At 37.0% G+C, this 22,082-nt stretch overlaps 1 protein-coding gene across 1 annotated transcript in view; it reads right to left on the bottom strand.

The window, feature by feature from the left end:
• sema3e (sema domain, immunoglobulin domain (Ig), short basic domain, secreted, (semaphorin) 3E) overlaps positions 1-22,082 on the bottom strand; it is a 58,340-nt gene that overhangs the window by 23,626 nt on the left and 12,632 nt on the right. The window contains exons 2-5 of the mRNA XM_079825491.1: positions 14,815-14,975; positions 13,707-13,766; positions 13,450-13,569; positions 1,271-1,367 (exon numbers count right to left, since the gene is read on the bottom strand). Coding sequence (XP_079681617.1) covers positions 1,271-1,367; positions 13,450-13,569; positions 13,707-13,766; positions 14,815-14,975 — 438 coding nt within the window. The remainder of the gene's footprint in view (positions 1-1,270; positions 1,368-13,449; positions 13,570-13,706; positions 13,767-14,814; positions 14,976-22,082) is intronic.

The raw sequence follows: 22,082 nt of genomic DNA, 5'->3' as shown, positions 1-22,082 counted from the left end.
TTAATATTATAAAGCGATGAGAATATTTTTGGTGCGCCAAAAAAAACGAAATAACGACTTATATAGTGATGGCCGATTTCAAAACACTGCTTCATGAAGCTTCGGAGTGTTATAAATCAGCATGTTGAATCATAATTCAGATCGCGTGTCAAACCGCCAAACTGCTGAAATCACGTGACTGATTCATAAGCTCCGAAGCTTCATGAAGCAGTGTTTTGAAATCGGCCATCACTATATAAGTCGTTATTTCGTTTTTTTTGGTGCACCAAAAATATTCTCATCACTTTATAATATTAATATTGAACCACTGTACTCACATGAACTGATTTAAATATTTTTGTAGTACATTAATGGATCTTGAGAGAGGAAATGTCATTGCTGGCTATGCAGGCCTCACTGAGCCATCGGATTTCAACAAAAATATCTGAATTTGTGTTCTGAAGATGAACGGAGGTCTTACGGGTGTGGAATGGCATGAGGGTGACTAATAAATTACATTATTTTCATTTTTGGGTGAACTAACCCTTTAATAGTGAGAATTGGACCCTATTCTAAAGTGATAACTTTATTAACTATCTCTCAAGAGAGGCGAGTCCTAAATCAATTCAATGATACTATGATTCAACACAACATTTTAATATAGTAGGCCTATACCTCAACATTTACTGACAATGGTGATCCCTAAACATTAATGCATAATAGTTTTGGTGTTCTGTTTATCATACATTTGGACACCACTAGGTGGCACTGCAGACACTGGTAAATAATTGCCTCTATTTCTCCAGTGTGTGTAATAAATCCTGCAGTAAGTCAAGAAGTAATGATCTACAGGGCAATATCAATTTAGCATCTAAACATTCTTTATAATGAACGATCCTGATGCTGCTGCCGACTGGGAGAGTCTAAATTAAAAGCTCAGCTGAATAAAGTCTGCAGCTGCTGTCAGAAAGGAAGTCATCAAATTCATCTCTCAATCAGATCCCCTGTCGCCATGTGAATGAGCGCTCTGAAGGATTCGAGCTGAAGTGTGTTATTGAAGAGCTTTTGTGCTCAGTGGCCCCTGGCTCAAAATGCACTCTCTTTCCTTTCACAATGCAAGAATACACACATTCTGAACATCACGCTGGAAAGGAGAAGAGGGAAGCTAGATAAATAAAGACATGAAGGAATGAAAGGTATTTGGCTATAAACGAAAGGAGGGCAAAGGCTGAGAATATTAAATAGATGAAAAGACGGAGGACTGAAGCTGAAAGAATGGATGAATACTTACGGTACACAGTGGATGCTAAAGGGCTGTTGGGATGGAATGGGCATCTTCCTTTGCCACTCTCAATGTGATCAGACTCCAACCTGAACCCTTGCTCCTGCTGGAACACACAAACACATAGTTAACAACTTATGTGGACTAGCGTGGTATTTTTTACGGTTACACTTTATTTTAAGGTGACATTGTTACATTGTACTTATTAAAATAAGTACTGATTAATATGAATTAACTACATGTACTTACTATAGAGTTACGGTTAGGGTTTGTTTTAGGGTTAGTTACTTGTTATTATGCATCATTTACTGTTATTACTATAGTAAGTACATATAGTAACATGTAACTATGTCACCTTAAAATTAAGTGTTACCATTTTTACAAAATGCTAAATATAATAGAAAAAGTGCATGTAAAAGTCATAAACTATTATTATTCAAAAGTCTAGGGTCAGTAAGATTTTTATGTTTTCTTATACTCACCAAGACTGCATTTATTTGATCAAAAATACAGAAAAATGTGAAACATTATTGCAACTTAAATAACTGTTTTCTATTTTAATTTATTTTAAAATGCATTTTATTTCTGTGATGGAAAAGCAGAATTTTCATCAGCCATTACTACAGTGTTCAGTCAGTATCATATAATCCTTCATAATTCATTATAAGATGCTGATTTGGTGATCAAGAACCATTTATTTTAATTATCAATGTTGAAAACAGGTGTGCTACTTAATATTTATTTGATCATTTAATGCATTTTTGCTGAATAAAATAATGAATTTCCTTTTTTTTATCTTACTGACCCCAAACCTTTGAACCTTGGTGTGAATGTTTCTAATATACTACTACTATTAATAAATGATTGTACACTTAATATACACTTTATATTAAGTGGCCTTAACTATGATGTACTTACATCCAAAAATAAGTACAATGTACTAATTGTGTTCATATTGTATTACAAAACATTTTTGCTGATATTGAGGTGGGATACGGGTAAAGTTAGGGACAGGTGTGGTGGTATGTGTAAGTTTAAGGGTAGGGTTAGGTGTAAGAGAAGTGTCAACAGTCAGTGTAATTATAAATGTAACTACATAAATTAATTACAGATGTAATAACATGCAGATAATTTTTAAAATGTAAGTACAATGTAAAAACATGTATGTACACAACAAGTGCATAGTTACAAATTATTAATTTAAATGTTAGTACATAGTAGTTAAGGCCACCTAATATAAAGTGGGTCCAAATTATTATTAAAAACACTTTAACACAAAAAATTAAAGTATCTCCATCTGGAGGAAACTTTTCTCAAAATATTTTTCTCATGACACAATCCTCACTTAAAATACCATCTGGTCACCAGAATATATTGTATTTGGTATGCTGGTCCCCAGCACAAGATGCTGGCATCCCCTCTACGTTCTTAAAACCTAACCAGCAAGAGTTGGTAAACCAGCTTCAGCAGAAAGATCCTGCTGGCCGACTAGCTCCAGTAGTTTTGCTGGCGAACAGCAAGGAAAGACGTGCTGGTCTAAGCTGGTATTTTCAGAAGGGTAGACAAAACAGAAATCTGACACTGCAGTTCTTAGCACTGCAGCAAGAAGAAGAAAACACCGCACAAAAATAGCCAGTTAGCCTTCGGGCGATTTGTATCACTGAGTATAATGTATTAACACATCAGTATCACTGTATATTACAGTGGCTTTTCATCATAAAACACACAGGCCTTCACTGCATTTCCTGCAGTCTCAGGGGAAATATACCATCCAGGTAAAGCAATGAAGGGTAAAATGAGATTCGAGTGCACACATCCAAGTCCTTCCTCACATGAAAAGCCCTTTGAAGAATCACTTTTTCTCTACTGTTACTGCAAAGCTCACTTTTAACCAGAAGGTGACGGTATAAGCTGTGCAACATGTGTCGCAGAACAGGCTTTCACAAGCTTGATTTATGTGTTCTCACTCCGTGTGATCCTGGAGAAACAAACACCAGACATGTAACACCAGTCCATCCATCATTTCCTGTCTTTAGATCATTCTACTCTTTCAGCAGGTAGATGTTTTTCCGATCATTCGCTCCTCTAACTTCATACAAAACTGGAATGGAAATAAATCCTTAGCCAAACCCATAACTTCAGATTTACTTTATGAAGCGTGCTGTTACATGGGAGAATTAAGGGTATAAATCGTAAAGGTTGGTTATGGTCTACGTAGGGTATACGTCAAGGGGCCATAATGTCCTTTGTAAATGTTCAATTATTACTTAACACAGTCTTGTGATTACCAGACTGATAGCATCAGCCCTTGTGGCTTATACACATGGTTGTGGGTGTGCATATCTGCTTGTTTAACCAGATGATGTGCCTGAAGTAACATTTGTGGCGTAGATGAGATGAAATGGTACAAGATTCACATGATAATCAGCACACCTTAAGGCTGATTAAGTCATGCACACATACAAAAAAATCACAAGCACATGATTTAGCGATCGTGTTGCGTATAGTTAGGAGGATTGAAATGTTAGGTGAGAGATCACATGAAACTTACATCTGAAGAATACTGAAAGTTCATACTAAGAGTTGGTGGAATTACAAATTGGTGGAATTACTATTAATGGTATGCCTTTTAACCCTCTGGGGTCGATGAACATGTGTTTGCATGAATTTTTTTCCAAATAGCAGTAAAATCGGTAAAATACTTTCTGAAACGCGTTAAAAAAATTAACCGAAACTCAGGAAATACTTGCCACACAAACATGAGAGATATGTCTTTAGAAAGCTTGAAGTCTACGGTTTAATTAAGTCACATCAAAAATAAATATTCTCTGTTTATGTAATCTGTATGAAACCAACTTCTCCATCTGACATAATTTTTTTTTAATGTGACCACACCCACACACTGCACAGGCTATTCACACGGTAATCGCCCATGTTAGCCACGCGAACCAGTAAACGCCCCCATCACCTCGATAAACAAAGCATCAAGCTTCGTCATTCCTCATCGAGTTTGGAAGATGTGCCATGAGAAATAAGCCTTGAATTTACCTCAGAAGAAGAAGAATGCGATTGATTCAGCGGAGATGAGAAATTTAACGTGTTAACATGTTATTGTTAGATAAACTTGTAACTAGTTGAACTATTTCAAGACTAAAATGATGATTGACCGGTTCAGTAAATGGTCTCTGTAAGCGCTGTGAGATTTTTTACTCCAAACTCACTTCATAACGTCAGTCAAGTGTTTGCAATAACTTCCATCTGAGGCAAACAGTATATTATTTTGTAGTATTCTATATTGTAATTAATGCTGTCGATTAGCATTGCATTATAAATATATTTTATTATAAAAATACTCGAGATGGCTTGAAGAACACAGAATACAGAACAAAGATATTGTCGCAGTCGTGTGTTTATTTAAGCATGATTGTATCCTCCCAGCCAAGACATTGAGGGGGCATTTACATCACACCATTTTCAAAATGTATGTTTTGGCCGTTCATTTACACAACAATGGCGTTTTGGGGGCTTGAAAATGCCAACATCTATAGTCGCATAGTTTTTCTTTACAAAGTGACATTGCCAACTACTGGCCTGGCATGAATAATACAGTGTTTTTAATCAATTTCGCAGATCCGTGTGAACGAAGTGTGTCTGAATGTTTCAGGAAATTACATTAAAAGTATATTTTAGTTTACCATAAATGCTTGTCTGTACATTCAGCAGTAAAACATTAACCATATTTCAAAGACAATATAAGTTATTCTGTGTAGCGAGCAGCGAGGCTGAGGGACCGTGAGAGCAGGACGAGGCCGCGGTCATTATTATGATGATGAGCGCCAGCTGCGTGCCGCATTGGCCTCGTCTCTCGCGGAGGAGTGAAGACAGTGAAGGACGAGAGAGGACCAGGCCTGGATTTTAATTTGTGTTTTATTTATGTTTTGTTATGTGTGTGCGGCAGTCGTCCGTGAGGGGCTGCCGCTTTTACTTTCACTTTGTTTGTATTCTTTTTGATTAAAGTATGTTCTATTGTTCGCCGGTTCCCGCCTCCTTCTTCCCCGAACGTACATACCTCGCTACATTCTGAAATTACATATAAAAGATGTTAATAAAAGAATGTTCATTTTAAATTTAAAATAGAACCACATTTTCATTTAAATGAAAATTCTTTCATTAATTACTCACCCTCATGTCGTTCCAAACCCGTAAGACCTCCGTTCATCTGCGGAAAACAAATTAAGATATTTTTGAGGAAATCTGAGAGCTTTTGGACCCCTCCATAGACAGCAATTTAATTAACACCTTCAAGGCCCATACAAATATTAAAAACATTGTTGAAATAGTCCATGTGACTCCAGTGGTTCAACCTTAATTTTATGAAGCATCAAGAATATTTTTTGTGTGCAATTAACACACAAATATAATTACTTTATTCAACAATTTTTCAACGCTCTTACAAAGTAAAATACAGTCCAGTGCTTTCGAGTTACGCTAGAGCTACGGCAGAACGCCGACTTACCATTGGCCGAAGCTGTTCACATGAGCACCATGACGCATGCGTGTGATGCTGAAGGAGGAGCTGGCCAATGTAAACTGCATAGAAGACTGACACAGACGAGAAGAAATTGTTGAATAAAGTCGTTATTTTTGTTTGTTTTTGGCGCACAAAAAGTATTCTCCTCGCTTCATAAAATTAAGGTTGAACCACTGTAGTCATATGGACTAATTTAACAATGTCTTTACTACCTTTCTGGGCCTTGAAAGTGTTAATTAAATTGCTGTCTATGGAGGGGTCAGAGAGCTCTCGGATTTGATCAAAAATATCTTAATTTGTGTTCCGAAGATAAACGAAGGTCTTACGGGTTTGGAACGACATGAGGGTGTGTAATTAATGACAGAAATTTCATTTTTGGGTGAACTAACCCTTTAACCGTGATTAATATTATATTATATTATATTAGGTCTATGTTATATTTTATTAATTATATTCAATAGGCTCAACAGGTTTTGAAACAGATTTCTATGTGTTTATTCTGGCAAGGTGTTAGTGAGGTATGATGTGGGTGTATCAGTATACAGTATAAGTATGTGTAAAGCCCATGAGAAAACACAGGGTTCCGGTGTAAGAGAAGACAGCGAGAGGGAACGGTGTGCTGTGATGTGTCAGGTGATGTGCGTATGGGTGCAAAGGGCCGAAACGGTGCTTAGATTCCTGATGTTAGGGAAGGAATGTGTGCAGGGGCGTTCGCCTGCATGTACGTGTATGCTCCTCTCACCCGCTCTCTCTCCGGTTCTGGTCTGTGTCTCAGTAGCTTTATCAGTCTTTGCTGTCATCATAGCTACATCTGCATCATATCATCCCAGCACTCCAGGGCCGAGTATGTGTATAATTGTGCAGGTATCTGTATCCATCTTGGTCGTAGTGTGTATATATGAATGCTAAGCCCATCTCTTCTGTGCTCAGATGCATATGTGCCTCGTATGCATCTCATTAATGTCTATGAGTGTTTAGGGTGTAGCTGTTCCAGACCGAGGCGTGTGCTGGCGGCCTGCAGCTCCGGTGCTGGAGTTATCAGGCACCCTGCTGAAGCCTGTCTCCTCTAATTAAACCCTCTCTGATCTCCTGCCTATGGCTCCCACAACGCCTGTGGCTCTCTCCTTCACCTCTGCCGGAGGGTCAGGGAGCCAGAAGTGCTTCCTATTCCCAGCCATGAGTTCTGATCTCTGAACCTGGTTGAGATAAAAAGCACGAATGAGGGAATGAAAGGAATTCTAAGGACCTATGATTACTGTGATGTGGGAAATGCGGATGGAACCACTGAATCCAGTCATTTAAAAAATGTCATGGATGAATAATTCAAAAGTAGGGTTGTACACTTAATCAAATCACGATATGGACTAGTGTCTGTGAATATTAAACCGCACAAGACTATTTAAATATGAAGTCTGCAAGTTCTGTGTCTCTGTGTGGACAAAATGCACGGTTTCGTTTACATATACTCAGGCACAGGTTTTCGACATCTGCCAGGACACTCGACATGAACTTCATCTCCAGAGCTGCTCTGAGAGTCACTTCATCAGCATTTCACCTTTACTGTATATATATATATATATATTATACACATACATACATACATACAGTATATATAAATAAAGAAACTCAAAAGGTCTTTGCAGTCAAAATAAAAGTTTGGTTTAATTTAAAGAAATTGTGACAGAAATATATTACTAATGTACAGTGTAGAATGTAGTTGTCAAAGTAATAATAATAATGATAATAATAATAATAATAATACAATTCAGAAAACTTTATTTAAGGAATAAATCTTTTGTCCCACGTTTTATTTTTTAATTTTTTTTATGTTTTATCTTTTGTGCAGCACTTTGTCTGCAAAAAAGCTATGAAAATTTCATTTTATTACATTTTAAAAGATTTTTTAAATTGATAATGGTTTATGCATTCATTTTATTACCACCATGTTTGATAATAAATTTGTATTAAACATAAATCCAGCAAAAATAAAACACAATTTCATAAAATGTCCTTAAGTGGTTTAAAGTTGTTTTTTAATCCAATTAATTAGACATGTTTTTTGATTGTTACAACTAAATTAAACGATTAAAATAGAATCTCAAAATAGAAAATTAAAACAGAAAATTAAAATTTTTTATTAAAAAATGTAATGTATTTTGTACATTCTGTATGGCCCTAAAAAATATACTTTTTGTTAAATTTTACATAAATTGATGTTAAAGGGGTGGTAAAACACATTCTTTTGAAGGCTTGACTGTGTTTGTGGGGTGCACTGTAACATATGTTCATGCTTCGTTTTAAAAAAAATTGCCTTATTTTTCATATATTTGACCTTTATTCTACACTGCTCTGTCCCTCCTTGTAAAACGGTCTGATGCTTTCCGGGTTGTATGAAGCCAGTCCCTCAAAAATACGCGATGGGCTCAGATTGGTTAGCTGGCCCAGTGTGTTGTGATTCGCTAAACGCCTAGTGCACGTCGGAAACGTCACGCCCCTTACCGGAGGCTGTGCTTTGGTCAGTGTTAGAAACAACGGCGTCAATAAAACCATACCAATCTGAGCCCGAATCAGACCCAGAACATTTGAGTGAAGATGATCGAGCAGAACCTGTTCAGTCCTCAAGAGTAAAGACTGCGGATCTATAATGATCGCTATTGAATGGCACTTTAACTTTTGTATTTTTAGAACGATTATAGCCAAATATCTGTCGCAAGAACTAACCCAAAACAAACACTAAGCACTGGCTTTAACTAGTAAGTTAGCCAAATCACACACAGAACCATGTTTAGCATGCCTGTAGATAAACAATACATAAAAGCTCTAATCAAAGAATCATTTACACTAATGCCAGGTTCGCTGTTGAGATTTTAACGTTAGTGTTTGTAACGTTAGGTGTTCGTCGGATAACGTTAAGTATGAATGAGCATTTAACAGACTGGTTTGCAGAACAGCGTTGTCATCTGTTTACTTCCTTGCTACAACCTATTACAGGAAAACACATCGATGAAAAATAAATCAGACTTACAGGTTGTGGCCCGTGAACAGCTTCTGTTTGTAAATCCAGCTTTCAGGACAAGCCGTTGTGCATATCCTGTATTGAACTCGCGAAGTTTGTGGAAGTTTGTGTTGTCCTCCGTGAAATGTGCAGCGCGCGCGTCGTGCATCCACGCACCGGCAGTGTTTTTTTCACGCAGCTGACGTTGTGCAAATCTGGCATTGAAATCGCGAAGACGGTGGATGTTTTCCTCTGTTAGATGTGCTGCAGGGAGCCCTGCGCGTGCCTGATTCCCCGCTGACTCAAACACACGTGCATATAACATGCTGTATGTTAAACGCTCTGCAACGCACCCCCGTCCCAAGGAAGGCTGAACAGAGCAAGTACCCCAGACCTGCAATCCGGATGAAAATAACAGCGTTTCCTTGGCATCGCGGCAACAACACTCCAGCCTAACTAACGTTATACCACAACAGCGCCGCGATACAAAATGGCCTCACCCCCCCTTATTTAATATTCTCGGAGGAGGGGTTTATGTAAATATTGAGCCTGTTGATGTCACCAACCCTGGAGGAATGTGTGTAGTCGCCTACTGGCCGTTTGCTGTAGTTCTTAGAAACTGATTTCTTTAAAAGCAAATATCTCCCTTTGCTTTAAACTTTGAACGTTGTAACTTTGCAGATGTTGTTTATGCTCAAGCAGCAACATTACACGTTAGCTAAAGTTAGAATAGTGAAATCGTGGTTTACCACCCCTTTAAATTGTATACATTTCATGATTTCAATTAATGCTTTTTTAAAATTAAATGCAACCAATGTGTCCAGAAAAATTATAACGGAACCTGGGAAAAATTTTAATGGATTTCATAAGTCTCTGTTCTGAAACCTGCCAGAAACTGTGTAGAGGGAAATAAAGTCTGAAGGCTGACTGCCACAATGCGGCACCGGAGAAAATCCAGATTCTCAGTTTCCTTCAAATATAAGTCTCCTCTTTGCTCTTTTCTTCTAGCCTGTTCCTCACTTCTCTATGATTAGCCGCTCTGTAATTTGACTGGGGCTCTCCTGGGAGGATGGAGATGTTTGTTTTCGCTTGTCTGGATGTTTGGTTGGAGATTTTAACAGAGTGAGAATGATAAAACTTCCTGTAATACACACTAAAACAAACTCTGTCTGTCTCTCTGGAGACTAGACAGTTGAAGAGAGTGTTAAAGTCGCTTCAGAAAGAAAGCACTGTCAGAACTACTTTCTGTCACTTTTACATTAGTATTGAAAGGATTTTGCCTCCTAATTAGAGAGATACTGGAGAGAATGACAGGAAATTGTTGGGGAGAGAGAGAGAGAGAGAGAGAGAGAGAGAGAGAGAGAGAGAGAGAGAGAGAGAGAGTATAATAAGTGAGATATATAGTATATAATATAGTATAGAAAAAGAGTATATTTTATTAAATTATGGATCTTTGGACCAGTGTCACTTTAGTATTACTTCTATACGATTATAGTATTCATTAAGATTTTGAAGATTTCATTTTCAGTTTTCTTTTCAATTTTAGTTTTAGTAATTTTGTCTTTTTTTTTTATTTATTTTAATTTAGGTTTAATTTATTTCCATTTCAGTTTTTATTCATTTCAGTACTTCAACTATTTGTTAAGGCAATTCTAAGTTTAGGTCTTGTAAGTTAAAAAAGTATATATAAATATAAATATAATATTTATATTGTTATTTCAGCTTTATTTAAATTAACGAAAACATTAAAAACAAATGTAGTTTGTTTAGTTAACACTGCTGTGGACATAAAATAGATCTGAAAATAAAAAGACAAAGTACAAATTAACAATATACACTCTAAAAAATGCTGGGTTAAAAATAACCCAAGTTGGGTTGAAAATGGACTAACCCAGCATTTGGGTTGTTTTAACCCAGGGATTGGGTTGTTTTAACCCAGCAATTGGGTTGTTTTAAGCAAACATTTAACCCAACCGCTGGGTTAAAACAACCCAAATGCTGGGTTAAAACAATTCATTTGCTGGGTTAGTCCATTTTCAACCCAACTTGGGTTATTTTTAACCCAGCATTTTTTAGAGTGTATGATGTATTAATATTAGCAGGTTCATGCGAAGCATGAAAACCTTCAACTTTTCCACACAGCAGTGAAGCTGTAGGTCACATTCTTATTCTCTAAACCACCAGATTTTTAACATTCCTTAAACGATAATACAATTCCATATGCTTTATGTATTTCTTTCCTTTCAAATGCAAACTTTCAGCAAGCTGAATACCAGCCATCATGTTATCAAACAGCCCTCCAAACTGAAATGTGCTCCTAAACCTCACGGTGACACACAGCATCTGGATCTTTTTACAATCAAAGATTTCAGAACTCATAACATGATCAATGTTTTAGTGTCTTTAGATGTTAAATGCTTTAACTTGTTACCACTCTGACTGGTTTCAATTATCGTTAGAGTCTCTGCATGACTCCCTCATGTGTGGAACACAGTGAGAGTGACAGTCACAGACTACAGGGGTAGTTTCCACCAGAGTCTCTAGTGACAAACAACAGCACAACACTGGACACAATTCATCTGTGAGTCACTACAACACATTCCTCAGAAGGCAAACAGGACCTCCTCAAGACATGTTTTCTGGAATATAAGTCAGAAAGTGTATAGAAGGACAAGGCGACACCGGAGCACTTTTGACGACCTCAGTCTGCATCCGATACAATAAAAACCTTCAAAGAGGCTGTGGTCACTGAGGCATTTGTTGTCAACAACTGTGACTCGCATTATGGTTAAAACATGCCAATGTCATTGTGTTCATTCACCTTCTAACTTTGAAAAACAAAAAAGGTTTCAACAATAAAAGAGGCCAGAGTGTTTTTCAAACTACAGAGCCCCATGGCCACGATTTACTAATTCATTCCCTTGTATTACTACATCGTTAGCCACATTATAATAATTTGTTCCCTTGTTTAAAGTTGAAGCAAAACAAGGGAACAAATTAGTAAAATGAGTGAACTAATTCTTAATTCGTGGCCACAATATAAATTACAATGTGTCCAAACATTCTCTTATGCCCACCATCAAGTCTGCATTAATTTAATCAAAAATCCAGTAAACACAGTAATATTGTGAAATAATATTACTAATTAAAATAACTGTTCTATTTTGAATATATTTTAAAATGTAATTTATCCCTGTGATGGTAAAGCTGAATTTTCAGCACCATTACTCCAGTCTTCAGTGTCACATGATCTTTCAGAAATATTCTAATATGCTGATAACATCCTTAAAATAAGATTAATTTAAAAATTGTGTAATTGGAGAATAAATCATTCATAACACATTGCCAAAAATTAGCTTAAAGATTAAATATAAATCCCAATGTTTCAATGTAAGTTAATTCAAAATGTTAAATGAATCACACAATGTGCCAATTGATTTAATGTGTTGCAATTAATCACATTTCAATATTTTTTAAAGGGGTCATGAACTGAGAAATAGAATTTTCCTTGAGCTTTTGACATATTAGAGGTCATCATATTATAAGAATATCCTATACGTTTCAAAACTGAAAACTTCCTTGCAAGTCCAAAAACAACTTTTATTGTAACGAAGCCCAGAGAACGATTTGCTGTGAAAAGAGTCTAACAGAATGAGAATGATAAAACTTCCTGTCATACACACTAAAACAAACTCTGTCTCTCTGGAGACCAGGCAGTTGAAGAGAGTGTTAAAGTCGCCTCAGAAAGAAAGAGCTGTCAGAACTACTTTCTGTCACTTTTACATTCGTTTACATGATAGGATTTTCCCTCCTAATTAGAGAGATACTGAGAGAAGGACAGGAAATTGTTGGGGAAAGAGAGAGAGAGAGAGAGAGAGAAATTACAAAGTTTAACTGCCATTAACAAATTTCTTCTGCGTCATTGCAACTTTGGCCCAGCCCACTGGCGTGTTAGTGAGATGACGAGGAGACAAGAGCGACACAGGATCACTGGACTAAAAATAACTTTACCATCCAAAGGATCCTAATGCTAGGAATGTGGTTATTTATTTTCAACAATGAATGTCTCAGTTGAGCATTATTTTTTTGTATGATACATTTCACTGTGGATTCTTTGATGAATCAGTCGCAATTTTGGCGCAGACTTTGCAAACAGACTTTTATGATATGGACTCAAGAGCAATACAACAACATGGAAGTAACTGTGTTAATTCTAATGCTTGATCTGTGACCAGTGATTTCTGATAACTAATGATTCATGTACAGTCAGATGTTCTATGTGTCAGTAAATCAAACCAGTGACTCAACGGTCAATTCCACATTGTTTCTCTTAGGAGGATGAAAGTTATATGTTATTTAAACTGTGATTAAATTATATATAGAAAGCGATCAAAGAACACTCACAGCAGACACGCCCCTTCAAACAGAGCGTTCAAATCAGAGGCTAAAATCAGGGTAGGAAAAATGCCTTTTATTTCTAAATAAGTGTAAAAATCATACTAACATAAACCTTTTAAACATAAACTTTAAACCTGTTATAGTATGACAACACTTTTTTTGCAACAAATTTCAATATCGTGTTAATACCGTTTAACGTGATAAAAGCTTCAGCAATTAATCGCAACATGAAACCGGCACATGCCAACTTCCTATAAGATTTACCTGTGTTCCCTGACCCACTCTGATATAGGCACACATTGGGCTGAAGGCTCCAGTCCCACACGCTAACAGGTGGGTGCTGTTATAATGCTGCACCAGCTTAATGTAGTTTGCACACTCCGGCTAAGAGAGAGGGACAAAGAGGAAGATGAAGAGATAGAGGGAAAAAAGCTTTAAGAATGTTTTTAAATTCATCAAAGATTGTAGTCATGTAACAGGATACCACACTGTCACATATATAGGATGCATAACAGATTTACCTTCTCTCTGCCCTGCATTAAACAATCCCCCACCTGCTCCTCAGAGCTCGCCCAGTGAATCTAAAACAGAGAGACGGGCAGATTAGTTCTGGTAATGTTGTTCTGGCACAGAAATGCTTTTGCTCTCCTTGGCTAAAAAACTGTCACAGTTATATTTTTTGACCTGTGGTTCCATGAAAAAGCTGTCTTTATTCCTACATTCCAGGGTCATGGGTTTGATTCCCAGGGAATGCATTAACTGATAAAATGTAGCTATCCCTTGATTGCAATGTCACTTTGGATAAAGCGTCTTCCAAATGCAAGCCCACTACAGTTTAATTATAACTCTTTACAACCCACTAATTATAATCCTAGCTTTATTATAATAATTATAAAACGGGCTTTTCCAAGTCCACTAAGTATTTCTCTACTTAACCCATTCAGATTATGTTTTTATAATATGAGTAATGCCTGGTCACTGATTGGTCTCTGATCAACCAATCACAATGAAGATATGGCCCCTAACTTAATCTGATCACAAAAGACAGGCATAGTTAACCAACTAGACAGGAAGAGGAGAAAGACCCTTATTGATATTTTATATGCAGATGTATGTTCCTGGTAGCCTCATCAACTTGCATATAAACGTTATAGTATCAAGTGATAATATTCAAAGCTATTTTGAAGATCATTTAGAGTTGCAGAACACAGGAATTGTTTACAGATTGTATGCAACTGCTTGACAAATGTTTGTATTTTTACAATGAATTTGAAAACCAAAAATGTCTACTTTCGTGTGAGGCTGCATCCACGACAATAAGTGCAACATAAACAAACAGTTTCAATGCAACAACTGAAAAACAGGCACAAGGATTAGTAAATATCCGTGAATTGTAAGGGAGCAGATGGTTGCAATCCATCTCTGTGTTCTATTTGCATGAGTGCTTATTTTAATTATTTAATAAGTATGTGTGTAGTTTTGCTAAGATTTATTTAGCAACAGACACTCAAATGCCAGATGAGCTGATAAACTTTACCACACATGCACACACACACACACACTCTCAGATGACAACGCTGGACAGACATGTTGCCCAAATCTTGAGAACATGTACGTAAATGCATGTACCTCTTTGTGAGGGGCAGTGATGCGCTCCAGATTGAGAGAGTACAGGATGTCTTTTCCACCAACAATTAGCCTTTCCTGAGTCTCGTCCAGTAATATACTGTAGTGTGGCAGACGCCCCTCTTCGGCCTGGAACAGCCACGTCCTGTTCAGCTGCCATAACTCTACAAACACACAAGCAATTAGAAAGTCTACATGATTTGACACACCATTCATATCCAAAACACAAACTGCGTGGGAAGATTTTAATACTTAGAAACTTTAATACTTAGGAATTTATTGGTGCATGAGAATCCAAGACTTCCATAAGAAAAAAGGTTATTTATTATTTACTAATAATCAAGACACTTGCCCTATAGCTCAAAAGCCCTTTTGTGAATTAATCATTCAAATTATTTTTCAATGAATTTGTCGATCAAGTTCACAAACCAGCCTGAATGATTTGAGTTTTTTTTAGTAGCGATATATTTGGTAATGTTTTTTTTAAAGAAGCCTCTTATGTTCACCAAGGTTGCATTTATTTGAATAAACAATAAAATAAACCCTCAATATTGTGAAATACTATTACAATTTCAAATAACTGCTTTCTATTTTAATACATTTATTACATACATGTGATGGCAAAGTGGAATTTTCAGCATCATTACTCCAGTCTTTAGTGTCACATGATCCTTCAGAAACCATTCTGATATGATGATTTGGTACTCAAGACAAATGTTTTATTATTATCAATGTTGAAAACAGTTGTGCTGCTTGATATTTTGTGGAAACCACACTACCTTTCTTCAGGATTCTTTGAAAAGAAAGTATAAAAGAATGGCATTTATTTAAAACAATTTTTTTTGTAACATTATAAACATCTCCACTACCATACTTTTTTATTAATGTAACCCCTTAACTGTCATTCCCCTTTTTGAGAATAGATGTGACAAATGCACTATCCAAACTTAAATGGTGGTAATTCAAGAATGCTTTGGAATACAGACCTAAGTTTGATCTTGTTTTTAAGAAGACACTCAGCAGATATTTGAAGCACTTCAAACTAAGTATGAAAAAATTATGGAAGTTTAAATTCACTGTAAACTAAATGTACAGTACTAAATATTTATTATTTTATATAAAATACATATTTTACAAAAACATTTTCTCTAAAATGACTATAAAATCAAAGCCATATGTCTACCCGAGTTGTGTTCCAAATTTGAAGTTGATATCACAAAAATTGAAGTTCCCATGAGATTTCTTTAGACGTAATACCAAAAATATGATATGAATGATACCTAATTTATGATAATTACTAAAATATATGGCAATTAAAAAAAAGAGCGCCAAACGTCCCGCCAGCCGGACAGTGACAGTTAAGATTAATCTATCCTTGCTGAATAAACGTATTTATTTCTTAAAAAAGAAAACTCTGTCTGACGCCAAACTTTTGAACTAGTGTATGTTGAACCGTTATAAAGCTCATGACTCCAATCTCTCTGTTGAATTCTTTCCACCACAGAGTGAAGTCAGGCAGCTGGAACAGGATTAAACAGACCACATATATAACCAAAATCAGAGAAAGATGCACTGCTTCAGTGAATCGTGATATGAGAGAAATTGGATTATATGATTAATCAAAGTATGCAGTGTCAATGACTTATGACAGATATCCTGAGTGTGTTTGCGTGTGTGTTGGGTTGCTCCATGGGGAGTTGCCCTCGTAATGGTCTTGACCTTCTGATTTATTCAGCGTGTGTGAGTTGGCCCTCCAGTCATACACACCCAATGACAAAATGTGTTTTTCATTTTAAATGCTCTCTGGTTGCTTTAGGCTGAAAAATGGCAGTGTCCCAACACACACAGATGCAGGCAGATCCTTCAATAAGTGGATACACACAAATATACCACTGGATGCTGGTTGAATTCAGTACCACATTTGACAATAAATCTAAAAAAAAATCTAAAAAAGGTCAGTGAATAATGACAACATTATTCCTTTTTTTCTGAATTGTTCCTTTTAATATTTTTAAATATATTAATAGGAATAATTCAGCCAATAATTAATAATTCTGTCATTATTTACTCGCTTTAAAGTGCCCATGGAAGCTTTAGCGTAAGTTCTGCCAGGAAGACTTAATTGTCATGTCACTTTAATTTTATCTATCCAATCACATGCTAAATACCTGGGTATAAAAGATCGGTACTTACTCATGTCTGAGTTCGCAGATGCTGACGCTCCCATTCACCGCCATCCTCCCCACCACCTCCAAGTCAAATCCTTCCCTACATCCACCCCACCACCACCAGGATGGTCCCTTCCATACCTCACGTGGGGGTCGGCTGCGCCTCTGCCTTCGTCTTCAGGCAGGATATGCAGAGTCCGGACCCTCAGATTGCGAGCTACGGACGGGGCCTATGCCAATATACTTTATTGCTTGCTGGGTTGTTAATAAATGGATAATTGTCACAGTATTTATTCTCCCGAGTCTTTCTGGCAGAACTATTATGTTTTTTTGAAAATTGACTTTCATGCAGTGTGTAATATAGCTGTTTGTGAATGTAAACATTCTGCAAAGTTGTAAAATCGAAAGTGCACGATAAATAAAGTTATTGTCTCACAAAAGAAAAAATCGACTCTGAGCCGCCTTAACAAGTCGTTTTTTGTTTGAATCTTACTGCGTGACAGTTCTACGTCACTAGAAATTATATTTACATAATGCTTGCCCGCAAACAACTTGTCCCAACTTCAAATACATAATTTTAGTGACGACTGCTTCTCAAATCTCAGAATTCAAAGCGAGATTCGCAAAACGCAGTATCCAGTTTATTTGGACCGGCTTGCTCCTCAGAATCACAACCTGTAAGTATTATTAATTATTGATGTATATAGTTTTTACCGGGTGTTCAAAATATGTCGTTTTGTGTTTTATATTGTGTAAGTTAACGGCTAACTGGCTAACTCATGTTATTAGTGTCTTACTGAAATACTACTGCAAATCAGCTGTGGGCCACTATTACCTAAAACTGTGTCTATTAATGCAGATTGTCTGTCGTTCTTACTACTTTGAGTAAAGATAAAGGATGGAGCAAGATTTGTTTGGCAAACTTTTATGTTACAGCAGTCATTCACGTTGCTTGGCTAACATATGCACCGTTATTGAAACAGTTCCCGAATGTGCACCGCAATAAATTAAATACACACATAGGTTTGTTGATTGACATACACATGTTAATGCTGATGGTGAGGAATTACAGCTGCAACATCTCATAATGTCCCTCAAACTGACTAGCGTATCACTAAGAAACGTCCTGCTCAAGTCGGGTTCAGGTTGAATAACTAGTTCTTCCAATGTGAGTCATTATCGGACTCACGCTCGAATTGATATGGTAAAATCAACGCCATAATTACTGTCTTTACAGTGTGTACAATCGCTGAGCTTTAGGAAACCTCCGCACGGAGCTGAAGTTCATAGTAATGGCCGTTTTTTTTCTGACGTGCGCTGTACGCGGTAGACCAATCCCAACAGACTGAGCCATCTGACCATTCAGAACAGAGTAGTCTCACGGAAAGGAGCGATTTAGAGAGACTGATTCATCCAACGAGTTGTTTGAGAATCATTGAACATTGTGGTGATGCTAATTAGCCAATTCATTTTTTGACCTTTGATGCATGTAAACCTGTTATTGGAGACCTCCAGAACAAAATCAGGAGCCTTTAAAATAGCATAATAGGGGCACTTTACTGTAATTTCCAAACCCTTATAACTTTCTTGTTTTCATTAAAATGTTTATTTTTCGGGAATATCTTGACCATTATTTTGATATAATGAAAATGCATGAGGCTTTCATCTCCAAAAAGCACCATAAAAGAGTCTTAAAAATGTCATAAAAAGGGTTCATATGAACCATAATGAAACATACTGAAATTGAGGCTAATAGCAGAAGCGAATTAGTTAATAAGTAGTTAATACTGTAGCTCATTGGAAGGGAAGATCACTATTGAGTCTTTCATATCACTTCAGAAGAGTATAGTTTGAGTCATATGCACTGCTTTTTGTGTCCTTTTAGAAGCTTAAAAACTTCAGTCCCCATTTATTATAATTGCATGGGGGAAAAAAAAGAGACCAACATTTCTGTCATAGAGGTTTGGAATGAAATGAGGGGGAGTCCATTCTCAATTTTGCACATAGTAATACTTTAAAAGAGCTACTTAGAAAGTTGAAGGGTAAAAGCATGTATGGAAAGAAGATAAGGGAAGCAGACAGACAGATAAGGAATAAAACTGGATTACTGAAATGATAAGCGAGAGGGATAAACAGACATGAAGAAAGTGGAAAGAGAAAGACAAGGTCAAAAGACAGACATTTAAAGTGGCAGACTTTGATCAATTTTTAGTGTCTGAGAGCAGTTCTTCTGAAAGACACTCAATGTGTCTTTAATTATGTTTATGAGTCTTTCGGTTAATAGAATTGCCTTGGGATACTCAGAAACATGAAAACAACTAACACTCACACACAAACACACACCCGCAGTTTTCAAGTTCATTCGAAAGTCAATCTAATACCACACTGCTGTTTTGCAGATATAGTGGGGTCTAAAAGTCAGGAATATTTTCCAGTTCCCTAACCATACTCTTATTAATTCAAGGTCTCCACCCTATTGATGTTTATTTGACCTGTCATTTTGTTTTATTTATGTTCAATGTATGAAATCAATTCCACTAGGCCTCTTTCATTTGATTTGATTATGAGCTTCTGTCTCGGTCTAAATCTATATGTTTGGCCTCTTGTTCATGAAGATAAATGAGAAAGATAAAAGAAATAAATAAAACCAGACTTAGCTCATGATTTAGCTGGCCTCTCTATGTGATGTTTCACAGGGAGGGTTTGTCCACTCTTATATATACTAAATATTTATTTAATATACTGCATTTATTAGCGGAGACCACAATGAAAAGGCATATGGCATCATAATGTTTATAGAGAGACCTTGTATCTAGAACGAACAGCAAATTGCAAATATCCCAACACATGCCAAAAAAAATATCCTGAATGCCCCCAGAGGCAACGAGAATTTTAACCCTTCACCGTTACTAACTCGGTGCCCTTGACCGGGCAAGGGTCGTACTATTAGTCTCTTCAGTGGAGGGGCGGGGGAGGAAATCATGTGAAAAAGAGAACCGTTTGCTATAATTGTCACAGATGTAGGTTGCAGCAGGGATGAGGCAGAATCGGACTTCGGGTTTATTAGACACGGGAACAAAAACAGCAACCAAACACCATAAGTAATAATAACAAACATAACAACGGACAAGGAGTGCAGGGACGTGAGTCCAATATGAAGGGAGTGCAAACGACGAAGACCAGGTGCAGGGAATCCGGGGAGTGCGGGAGAGATGATGACGGAGTGAGTTCAGGTGTGAGACAAGGAGGATCAAGGGAAACAGTCCAGGACAGGCGTGGATTGTAAAAATAATAAGTTAAAGGGTAACTAAACCTCAGCTCAGAGCTTAACTCCACCCACTGGCAATATTTGAAAAATGCTGGTAAAGTGAGCAGAGCCCAGCGGAGACAGAGGGGATGAACCGAGGGCGGGACTGAGCAGAGGGCGTGCACCTGAGACCCGCAGTGACGGATTCATTGACAGCTGTCTGACTCGCGAGTCACAAAGATGGAGAATGACTGGAGTGACGGCAGTAGCTTTGCAACAGAGCGGTCATTCTCCTACCTTCACCTGAAGTGGAGGAGGGTGAATTGTCTGTAGACACAGACCCAGAGCCTTATCAATGCGAGCCGCTGGCTCAAACTGCATTAACTCCCGATGCCGACGATGCTAGTGAAGCAGCAGCGCAAGAGAACTGACCTAATCTATGAACAGTCAAATCCTTACACTGAATGCCACTAAAAATAGATCAGATACAATGTATTTTCATTCATTGCGCGGTGCAGAGTAAAGTGAGTGTTTCAACTTTTTAATGAATTCCTGTGATAGTTTAGCTTCCATATGCGATCTGAAAACGTGCCAGACTGGCGCTTACCTCAGCTCCTCTCAGCTCTTCGTGAAGAATGAAATCTGACACTGGTGCGTCTGTGACATGACGTTCGTTCGGTTCACTCACACTTTATTGAAAAGACACGTTCAGTTTTTAATTGTAGTGTTTATTCTCTAACTGAACGAAATTATTTTATTACTATGAAGATCAAAACGACGGTGTACATAGTGGCCTCGTAGGGCAGCGAAGCAAGTGCATTCTGGGAGTTGTCTTTCATCCACATGAGACAAAAATACATTTTCTGTCTTTTCTCAGTCTAGAAGGCACCAAATTCAAAAATAATTTCACATTTCTACTGCATAAATGACCCAGTTTAAATACAAAGCTTAATGCTAAATCACTGAAGTTACCCTTTAACTAAAAAAAGTTGGTTTAGGGTTTAGTTACCCTTTAATAACAGTACTGTAATGTACTCCTACTATACACAATATGTGTAAGTGTGATTATGATACTGGGTAACTTGGCATTTTAGACACAGTTTTCCCTATTAGTCAAGTGTCGCCTATAACTATAGTCTAAATGATTATTCTAATTACACAGTAAACTAAAATTAATTAGCTAGTTTTAGCTAGCTACATTTCCACTACTTAAAATATTTAAATATTTAAGTCCTTTCGAGTGAGTCATTGAATCATTTGTGCAACCAATTCATTAAAAATCCCTGTTCATTCAATAACGCTACAACTGTGTGTTGTTCACACAGCGTTTGACACACGGCGGTTGCTCAAGCTTTGACTTTATTTTGTTTGTTGATGGAGCAAAAATAGACCAAGGCCCATTCAGACAATAATGTAGCATTAACTACATAGTGTCCACACCAATCCACACAAACATTCTGTATATTATAAATGCGTAAATAAATTATAAATTGTAGTTGTCTCATCTGCTGACTTAAATGCCCAAGGTCTTTTAAGTCTAAAAGATTCTGATTGGCTGTTCAAGGTTTCGGTCTTGATTGGCCAATTAAAGGGATAGTTCACCCAAAAATAAAAATTCTGTCATCATTTACTCACCCTCAAGTTGTTCCAAACCTGTATGAGTTTCTTTGTTCTGCTGAACACAAAAGAAGAAAATTGGAAGAATGTTTGTAACCAAGCAGATGGAGCAACCATTGACTACCACAGTATTTGTTTTCCCTACTATGGTAGTCAATAGTTGCTCTATCTGCTTGGTTACAAACATTCTTCAAAATAGCTTCTTTTGTGTTCAGCAGAACAAAGAAACTCATACAGGT

The sequence above is a fragment of the Gobio gobio genome (assembly GCF_949357685.1).
Source record: "Gobio gobio genome assembly, chromosome: 9".
NCBI lineage: Eukaryota > Metazoa > Chordata > Actinopteri > Cypriniformes > Gobionidae > Gobio > Gobio gobio.
Note: the sequence above shows the minus strand (reverse complement) of the source record. Positions and strands in the feature narration are given on the sequence as shown.